The following is a 10,578-nucleotide window of genomic DNA, read 5'->3' as shown; positions in this document are numbered from 1 at the left end:
GACACACACACAGAGACACTCACACAAAGAGACACTCACACACAGAGAGACACACTCACACAGACACACAGACACACAAAGACACTCACACAAAGAGACACTCACACACAGAGACACACACACAGACACACACACAAAGAGACACTCACACACAGACACACACACAGAGAGACACTCACACACAGACACACACACAGAGAGACACACTCACACAGACACACACACAGACACACACAGAGACACTCACACAAAGAGACACTCACACACAGAGACACACACACAGAGACACACACAGAGACACACACAGACAGAGACACACAGAGACACTCACACACAGACACACACACACAGAGACACACACACAGACACACACACAGAGACACACACGCACACAGAGACACTCACACACAGAGACACTCACACAGAGAAACTCACACAGAGACACAGAGAGTGAGACACTCACACACAGACACAGAGACACACACAGAGACACTCACACACAGAGACACTCACACACAGAGACACTCACACAGATAAACTCACACAGAGACACAGAGAGTGAGACACTCACACACAGACACAGAGACACACACAGAGACACTCACACACAGAGACACTCACACACAGAGACACTCACACAGAGAAACTCACACAGAGACACAGAGAGTGAGACACTCACACACAGACACAGAGACACACACAGAGACACTCACACACAGAGACACTCACACACAGAGACACTCACACAGAGAAACTCACACAGAGACACAGAGAGTGAGACACTCACACACAGACACAGAGACACACACAGAGACACTCACACACAGAGACACTCACACACAGAGACACTCACACAGAGAAACTCACACAGAGACACAGAGAGTGAGATACTCACACACAGACACAGAGACACACACAGAGACACTCACACACAGAGACACTCACACACAGAGACACTCACACAGAGAAACTCACACAGAGACACAGAGAGTGAGACACTCACACACAGACACAGAGACACACACAGAGACACTCACACACAGAGACACTCACACACAGAGACACTCACACAGAGAAACTCACACAGAGACACAGAGAGTGAGACACTCACACACAGACACAGAGACACACACAGAGACACTCACACACAGAGACACTCACACAGAGAAACTCACACAGAGACACAGAGAGTGAGACACTCACACACAGACACAGAGACACACACAGAGACATAGACAATGCCACTCACTTGTCTTCAAGGGTAAGACCTCAACCACGACCCAGGGTGAGGATGATGGTGGTGTTGGTGGTGGTGATGATGGTGATGATGGTGGTGTTGGTGGTGGTGATAAGACGGTGGATCTGACGCGAAGTTGATAGCGGTCGCCAGGATGTCGCAGCGCTGAGGAGACATCGCACCGTGTCTCTGTGGTGGCAGCGCAGACGGTCCGCCAGTGGGCTCGTGCATAGCTGCACAGACAGAGACACGGGGAGGAGGAGGTGGTGGTGAGGAGTGGGTGGGTGAGTGGGTGAGTGGGTGGGTGGGTGGGTGAGTGAGTGAGTGGGTGGGTGGGTGAGTGAGTGGGTGGGCGGGTGGGTGAGTGGGTGGGTGGGTGGGTGGGTGAGTGAGTGGGTGGGTGGGTGGGTGAGTGGGTGGGTGGGTGGGTGAGTGAGTGAGTGGGTGGGTGGGTGAGTGGGTGGGTGGGTGAGTGAGTGGGTGGGTGAGTGAGTGAGTGAGTGGGTGGGTGAGTGAGTGAGTGGGTGGGTGAGTGGGTGGGTGGGTGAGTGGATGGGTGGTTGAGTGGGTGGTTGAGCGAGTGGATGAGTGAGTGGATGGGTGAGCGAGTGGGTGAGTGGGTGAGCGAGTGGGTGAGTGAGTGAGTGAGCGAGTGGATGAGTGAGCGAGCATCTCACAGTTTGCTGTCCACCCTGTAGGTAACGTCCAGGAGCTTTGAGCTGCTGCTGGTGGCGACGTCCACTTCAGCGTCGTGGTCCCAGCGGAGTTGCGTCAGCAGGTCGCGAGACTCCACGCGGACATTCAGAGGGGGAGTCGCAGCTGGGGAGATGGGAAAACGGTACTCAGTGTGCGCTAACCACTGCACCACCGCTCCCCACACTGCGCTAACCACTGCACCACCACTCCCCACACACAGTGCGCTAACCACTGCACCACCACTCCCCACACACACACATACAGTGTGCTAACCACTGCACCACCGCTCCCCACACACACACATACAGTGCGCTAACCACTGCACCACCGCTCCCAACACACACACACACACAGTGCGCTAACCACTGCACCACCACTCACACACACAGTGCGCTAACCACTGCACCACCACTCCCCACACACACACATACAGTGCGCTAACCACTGCACCACCACTCCCCACACACACACATACAGAGCACTAACCACTGCACCACCACTCACACATACAGTGCACTAACCACTGCACCACCGCTCCCCACACACACACATACAGAGCGCTAACCACTGCACCACCACTCACACACACAGTGCACTAACCACTGCACCACCGCTCCCCACACACACACAGTGCGCTAACCACTGCACCACCGCTCCCCACACACACAGTGCGTTAACCACTGCACCACCACTCCACACACACACACAGTGCGCTAACCACTGCACCACCGCTCCCCACACACACACACACAGTGCGCTAACCACTGCACCACCACTCCCCACTCACACACACACAGTGCGCTAACCACTGCACCACCGCTCCCCACACACACACACACAGTGCGCTAACCACTGCACCACCGCTCCCCACACACACACACAGTGCGCTAACCACTGCACCACCGCTCCCCACACACACACACACAGTGTGCTAACCACTGCACCACCGCTCCCCACACACTGTGCTAACCACTGCACCACCGCTCCCCACACTGCGCTAACCACTGCACCACCACTCCCCACACACACACAAAGTGCGCTAACCACTGCACCACCACTCCCCACACAAAGTGCGCTAACCACTGCACCACCACTCCCCACTCACAAACAAAGTTCGCTAACCACTGCACCACCACTCCCCACTCACACACACAGTGCGCTAACCACTGCACCACCGCTCCCCACACTGCGCTAACCACTGCACCACCACTCCCCACTCACACACAAAGTGCACTAACCACTGCACCACCGCTCCCCACACACACACACAAAGTGCGCTAACCACTGCACCACCGCTCCCCCCCCACACACACAGTGTGCTAACCACTGCCCCACCGCTCCCCACACACACACAGTGCGCTAACCACTGCACCACCGCTCCCCCCCACACACACAGTGTGCTAACCACTGCCCCACCGCTCCCCACACACACACAGTGCGCTAACCACTGCACCACCACTCCCCACACACAGTGCGCTAACCACTGCACCACCACTCCCCACACAAAGTGCGCTAACCACTGCACCACCGCTCCCCAGTGCGCTAATCACTGCACCACTACTCCCCACACACAAACACAGTGCGCTAACCACTGCACCACCGCTCCCCACGTCCACCACAACTTGGTACCCGATGTATCGACCACCTCCGGCTGGGCTCACCGTGTGTGCACGTGACGAGGTGGTGGAGGAGGAGGGAGAGGAAGAGTAGGCCAAGTCTCGAGAAGAGTTTCCTCGCCGCCATGACGCCCATCCGGGGGACGCGTTTTGCAGTTTCCCAAGTCACGTGGTGCAGAGAAATTCGATTCCCGATTCGATTAACTCTACTCGCGTCAATTCTTAATGGGATAACATTAGGAATCGATTACTGTAGATTAACGGGTGTATGGAGTCGATTTCTATTGGGATAACATGGGAATCGATTTAACGTTGATTAAGCTAATGGAATCGATTTCCGTTGGGATAACATGGGAATAGACTATCGTGTGTGTGTGTCCATGTGTGTGTGTCTAAAGTCGATGTCTGTGTGTGTAAGTTTATATGTGTGTGTAAGTCGATGTCTGTGTGTACTTGTGTGTGTGTGAGTCCATGTGTGTGTAAGTCGATGTCTGTGTGTACTTGTGTGTGTGAGAGTCCATGTGTGTGTATCTAAAGTCGATGTGTGTGTGTGTACTTGTGTGTAAGTCGATGTCTGTGTGTACGTGTGTGTGTGTGAGTCCCTGTGTGTGTATGTAAAGTCGATGTCTGTGTGTGTACGTTTATATGTGTGTGTAAGTCGATGTCTGTGTGTACTTGTGTGTGTGTGTGTGAGTCCATGTGTGTGTGTCTAAAGTCGATGTCTGTGTGTGTACGTTTATATGTGTGTGTAAGTCGATGTCTGTGTGTACTTGTGTGTGTGTGTGTGAGTCCATGTGTGTGTGTCTAAAGTCGATGTCTGTGTGTGTACGTTTATATGTGTGTGTAAGTCGATGTCTGTGTGTGTATCTAAAGTCGATGTCTGTGTGTACTTGTGTGTGTGTAACTCCATGTGTGTGTATCTAAAGTCGATCTCTGTGTGTGTAAGTTTATATTTGTGTGTAAGTCGATGTCTGTGTGTACTTGTGTGTGTGTGTGTCCATGTGTGTGTATCTAAAGTCGATGTCTGTGTGTGTGTACTTGTGTGTAAGTCGATGTCTGTGTGTACGTGTGTGTGTGTGAGTCCCTGTGTGTGTATGTAAAGTCGATGTCTGTGTGTGTAAGTTTGTATATGTGTGTAAGTCGATGTCGGTGTGTACTTGTGTGTGTATCTAAAGTCGATGTCTGTGTGTGTGTGTAAGTTGATGTCTGTGTGTACTTGTGTGTGTGTGTAGCTCCATGTGTGTGTATCTAAAGTCGATGTCTGTGTGTACTTGTGTGTGTGAGTCCATATGTCTGTATCTAAAGTCGATGTCTGTGTGTGTAAGTTTGTATGTGTGTGTAAGTCGATGTCTGTATGTGTGTACTTGTGTGTGTGAGTCCATATGTGTGTATCTAAAGTCGATGTCTGTGTGTGTGTACTTGTGTGTGTGTGTGAGTCCATGTGTGTGTATGTAAAGTCGATGTCTGTGTGTGTAAGTTTGTATATGTGTGTAAGTCGATGTCTGTGTGTGTGTACTTGTGTGTGTGTGAGTCCATGTGTGTGTATCTCAAGTCGATATCTGTGTGTGTGAGTCCATATGTGTGCGTGTAAGTGTGTGTGTCTACGTGCAAGTGTGTGCATAAGTCGATGTGTGTGAGTCGATGTGTCTGTAAGTCCATGTGTGTTTGAGTCGATGTGTCTGTGTGAGTCGCTATGTGTGTGTGTGAGTCGATGTGTGTATGTGTACGTTGATGTGTGTAAGTCCATGCGTGTGTGTGAGTCGCTGTGTGTGTGAGTCTATGTGTCAGTCGATGTGTGTGTGTGTCTATGTGTCAGTGGATGTGTGTGTGTAAGTCCATGTGTGTGTGTAAGTCCATGTGTGTGTGTAAGTCGATGCGTGTGTGTGTAAGTCGATGCGTGTGTAAGTCGATATGTGTGTGAGTCGATGTGTGTGTTTGAGTACATATATATGTGTGTGTGTAAGTCGATGTGTTTGTGTGTGTGGGTCGATGTCTGTGTGTGTAAGTCCATGTCTGTGTGTGTGTCTTTTTCGCCCGGGCAATGCCGGGTACCTCCCGCTGGTACCTAATAAATTCAACTTGAGTGCAGAAGGAGTTTGCGACGTGCGGTGCGAGTGTGTGAGGATGGGTGGGGCATCCTCCACTTGTGGGTGGTGAACTACTTTTGCACCATTCGCAGCCAACCCTTCTAATCAGAGTAGTGTATAGTGTAGTGTATAGTGTAGTGTATAATGTATAGTGTAGTGTATAGTAGTGTATAGTGTAGTGTATAATGTATAGTGTAGTGTATAGTAGTGTATAGTGTAGTGTATAAGTGTAGTGTATAAGTGTAGCGCATAGTATAGTGTATAGTAGTGTATAATGTAGTGTATAGTGTAGTGTAGTGTATAAGTGTAGTGTATAGTAGTGTATAGTGTAGTGTATAGTGTAGTGTATAGTAGTGTATAGTGTAGTGTATAGTAGTGTAGTGTATAGTGTAGTGTATAGTAGTGTATAGTAGTGTATAGTGTAGTGTATAAGTGTAGTGTATAGTGTAGTGTATAGTAGTGTATAGTGTAGTGTATAGTGTAGTGTATAGTAGTGTATAGTGTAGTGTATAGTGTAGTGTATAGTGTATAGTGTAGTGTATAGTGTAGTGTATAAGTGTAGTGTATAGTGTAGTGTATAGTGTAGTGTATAAGTGTAGTGTATAGTGTAGTGTATAGTGTAGTGTATGGTGTAGTGTATAGTAGTGTATAGTGTAGTGTATAGTAGTGTATAGTGTAGTGTATAGTGTAGTGTATAGTGTAGTGTATAAGTGTAGTGTATAGTGTAGTGTATAGTGTAGTGTATAGTAGTGTATAGTGTAGTGTATAGTGTAGTAGTGTATAGTGTAGTGTGTAGTAGTGTATAGTAGTGTATAGTGTAGTGTATAGTGTAGTGTATAGTGTAGTGTATAGTGTGTGTAGTAGTGTATAGTAGTGTAGTGTATAGTGTAGTGTATAGTAGGTATAGTGTAGTGTATAGTGTAGTGTATAGTAGTGTAGTGTATAGTGTATAGTGTAGTGTATAGTAGTGTATAGTGTAGCGTATAGTAGTGTATAGTGTAGTGTATAGTGTAGTGTATAGTAGTGTATAGTGTAGTGTATAGTAGTGTATAGTAGTGTAGTGTATAGTAGTGTATAGTGTAGTGTATAGTAGTGTATAGTAGTGTAGTGTATAGTGTAGTGTATAGTAGTGTATAGTGTAGTGTATAGTGTAGTGTATAGTGTAGTGTATAAGTGTAGTGTATAGTGTAGTGTATAGTGTAGTGTATAGTAGTGTATAGTGTAGTGTATAGTGTAGTGTATAGTGTAGTAGTGTATAGTGTAGTGTGTAGTAGTGTATAGTAGTGTATAGTGTAGTGTATAGTGTAGTGTATAGTGTAGTGTGTAGTAGTGTATAGTAGTGTAGTGTATAGTGTAGTGTATAGTAGTGTATAGTGTAGTGTATAGTGTAGTGTATAGTAGTGTAGTGTATAGTGTATAGTGTAGTGTATAGTAGTGTATAGTGTAGTGTATAGTAGTGTAGTGTATAGTGTAGTGTATAGTAGTGTATAGTGTAGTGTATAGTAGTGTATAGTAGTGTAGTGTATAGTAGTGTATAGTGTAGTGTATAGTAGTGTATAGTAGTGTAGTGTATAGTGTAGTGTATAGTGTAGTGTATAGTGTAGTGTATAGTGTAGTGTATAGTGTAGCGCATCGTGCCGTATGTATTTGTTTAACTTCTTTCTCACCACATGTAGCTAGAACTGATCCTCGTAGTAGTGTATCGTGGTGTATAGTATAGTGTATAGTAGTGTATAGTGTAGTGTATAGTGGTGTATAGTAGTGTATCGTGGTGTATAGTGGAAGACTGTGTAGTGTAGAGTAGAGTGTATTTTAGTGTAGTATGTACATTTATTTCGCACCGTACGTAGCCCACCGTGCTAATTGGAGGTGCACTGTGATGTATACGCACTCGTATGTTGAGGAGCCCCGGGAACATGTCTCATTCACTGTGACATCACTTACAAAATATGTTCAACAGATTAGCAGAATTACCCTATTGACTGAGTGAAATCGTCTATAAGGCTGAACAGGTGGCTTTGGCAGTAACATAATCTCACCATCCACCAGCCCATGGGGTGCTCCGATCGAACTTGTTAAAAAGCACGTCGGCAGTTTGCGATTTTGTGTTGATGTCCGCAAGCTTGACAATGTTTCCGTTGCGGATGCATACCCTTGCCTCGTATGGACCATTCGCTGGACGCTTTGGCGGGCAAGCGGTTTTTTTCCACCCTTGACCTCCTGTCGGGATTTTGACGAGGCTTCAAACACGAAGAGGGCTTTTAGGACACCCAAAGGGTTGTTTGAATTTAACCGGCTTCCTATGGGGCTCCACTCTTCATTGAACATGACTTTATACAAGCTATTGCATTTTGTTATAAAGCCGACATTTAACTCATCCCAAATCTGCATTAAAACTTATCACCTCTCTCTAGCCATGAACCCGGCTTCATTGTGGCAGGAGTTGCACAGCTGTCAAAGTTTGCAGTCGCGTCTTTGCACGGTGCACTGCAAAATGGTGGGTGGGTGGCTTGGTTTTCACCGCGAACCTCCTTCCAAGACAACGCCACATTGACAGCTATGCAACACGGAGACACTTACGTTCGCAGACGTGAAGTTGACTTGAAAACATTTATTGACCACGCGACTCAAACGTCCATTCGACCATTCAAGCGTAGCGACAGGTAAGCGATGTCAGTGCACATTCATCGCGAACAAATACCTCGAGGCATTTCGTGACGACTTGCAAGGCGGAGCATCGGACGTCTCTGTCGATGCCGTTGTGTTTGTCGCGCTTGAGGTGCATCTTCACCTCGAAGTCAACGTCGCTGCTCAGATCGTCGCGCATCTCCACGTATGTGGAGATGCTCGTGGACGGCTTCCGCTATTTCTTCTCTCCTCCACCTGCTGCTGCTGCTGCAAGCGGCTTGAGAGACGCAGGCGGCTCGCGCGCTCCTCACCGCCCGTCTCGCGGCGGTAAAAGTAGTTGAAGTTGGAGACGATGACGGGCACGGGGAGGGCGATGGTGAGCATGCCGGCGATGGCGCACAGCGAGCCCACCGCCTTGCCCCACGCCGTCACGGGACACATGTCGCCGTAACCCACCGTCGTCATGGTTACGATGGCCCACCAGAAGGTGTCGGGGATGCTTCGGAACTCCGAGTTTAGTTGGTCGGCCTCGGCAAAGTAGACGGCGCTGGAGAAGAGGACGACGCCGATGACGAGGAAAAATATGAGCAGGCCCAGCTCGCTCGCGCTCGCCTTCAAAGTCTGGCCCAGGATCTTCAAGCCCCTGGAGTGCCTGGACAGCTTGAGTATCCGGAACACTCGCACCAGCCGGGTCATCCGCAAAATCGCCAGTGACGTGGCCTGCTGGTCACGCCCTTGGGGCTTGGCCATCTCGATGCCGAGGGTGATGAAGTAGGGCAGAATGGCCACGATGTCAATGATGTTCATGATGCTTTTGAAAAATCCCAGTTTGTTGGGGCACGCAAAAAACCTCACCAGCAGTTCAAAGGAAAACCAAACGATGCAAATGGTTTCCACGATAAAAAATGGATCAGTGACAGAGCCGTGATGCGTGCCGTCGACCTGTGTGCCGTTGATGTCCTTTGCCGGGAGAAATTTTTGCTTATTCTCGTCCCTGAGTTCAGGCAGAGTCTCGAGGCAGAACATGACGATGGAGATAAGGATGACCAGCACGGACACGGTGGCAATTCCCCTGGCCGCGATGGAGCTCTCGGGGTATTCGAACAGCAGCCACACCCGCCGCTGGAACTCGTCCGATGGCAGTGGCTCCTGCTCCTCCACCTCCTCCACCTCCTCCTCTCCGATGAAGCCCTCGTCTTCCCAGAACTTGACCACGGCCTCGTTGCCGAGCTCGTAGAACTCGATCTCCTCGCCGAACACTTCGAGGGAGACGTTGACCGGGCGTCTCAGCCGCCCGCCGGACTGGTAGTAGTGGAGGATGGCGTCGAAACTCGGCCGGTTCCTGTCGAAGAAGTACTCGTTGCGCAGGGGGTCGTGGTGGCGCCACCTCTTGCCGGGGTCGCCCAGGAGGGTGTCCGGGAACCGGCCGAGTGTCTTGAGCTGCGTCTCGAATCGCAGCCCCGACACGTTGACGACGACCCTCTCGCAGGACTCGTGCGTCAGCGGCTCTGTGCCGCCGTCAAGCAGCGCCGCCTCGTACATGGCGGTTGGAGAACTGCGCGGGGGGTCAGAGGTCACAAACGGGTTTTGATTCCTTACCCGTACCCGTACCCGGCCGCACCCGTACCCTACCCGTACCCGCCCTGGTACGGGTAGGGTACGGGTATCTGGTACCCGATTGCGACCTCTGGGATGAAGCCATGTTGCAGGCGCGGGTGGGTTGATTCTAGGAACTTGAATTGTGAGAAGAGACAAGACGTTGGGAAATGAGTGACAAACGGTGACTCACCAGTGACTCATGGCCTAACCCGTACCCGGCCGCACCAGAGTCGCAAACGGATACCCGGCTACCCGTACCCGGCCGGGTATGGGTAGTCGGGTATCGGGTAGGGTACGGGTATCGGGTACCCGGTTGCGACCTCTGGCGGGGGTCAGGATGGCAGGCGGCGGATTTCGACAACAAAAATGTCAACAGAAACAAAGCCACGTGGAATAAAAAAAAATACGCAGAAAATCAGTGGGAGCGCAGAAATGAAATTGTATGTTGGTGGTACAGCAATGGATTCTTGATTCTATCTGTGCAGAGCTTTGAGTATCACGCTCAAGCACGCATCGGGCTCGCGAAGGAAAACACACGGCCTGGCGGTAGCGCGTTCACCAATTGTCGCAGAGGATCACAGTTCGAAGGCAGCAACCGCCCTGGTTAATACTGCGGTGCCTACTAACCGTACCGATACTCCGATTCGCACGGTTGGCTACGTACGGTGACAACGTTCAACACACGTCCATACAAGACTGTCACTATTTGCCGTCT

The 10,578-nt window shown here is 50.0% G+C and overlaps 1 protein-coding gene across 1 annotated transcript; it reads right to left on the bottom strand.

The window, feature by feature from the left end:
* Window positions 1–8,232: 8,232 nt before the first annotated feature.
* Window positions 8,233–9,814, bottom strand: LOC133362684 (potassium voltage-gated channel subfamily A member 1-like). The gene is given in 2 exon segments (XM_061581607.1): window positions 8,233–8,493; window positions 8,496–9,814. Coding segments are annotated over 2 exon segments (1,521 nt in total). The 5' UTR covers window positions 9,807–9,814; the 3' UTR covers window positions 8,233–8,283.
* Window positions 9,815–10,578: the final 764 nt, after the last annotated feature.

This window comes from Lethenteron reissneri, unplaced genomic scaffold (assembly GCF_015708825.2).
Source record: "Lethenteron reissneri isolate LAM-NWPU_2019-01 unplaced genomic scaffold, ASM1570882v1 scaffold_1578, whole genome shotgun sequence".
Taxonomy (NCBI): domain Eukaryota; kingdom Metazoa; phylum Chordata; class Hyperoartia; order Petromyzontiformes; family Petromyzontidae; genus Lethenteron; species Lethenteron reissneri.
The sequence above is the reverse complement of the archived record's forward strand: the minus strand, read 5'-3'. Positions and strand labels throughout refer to the sequence as shown.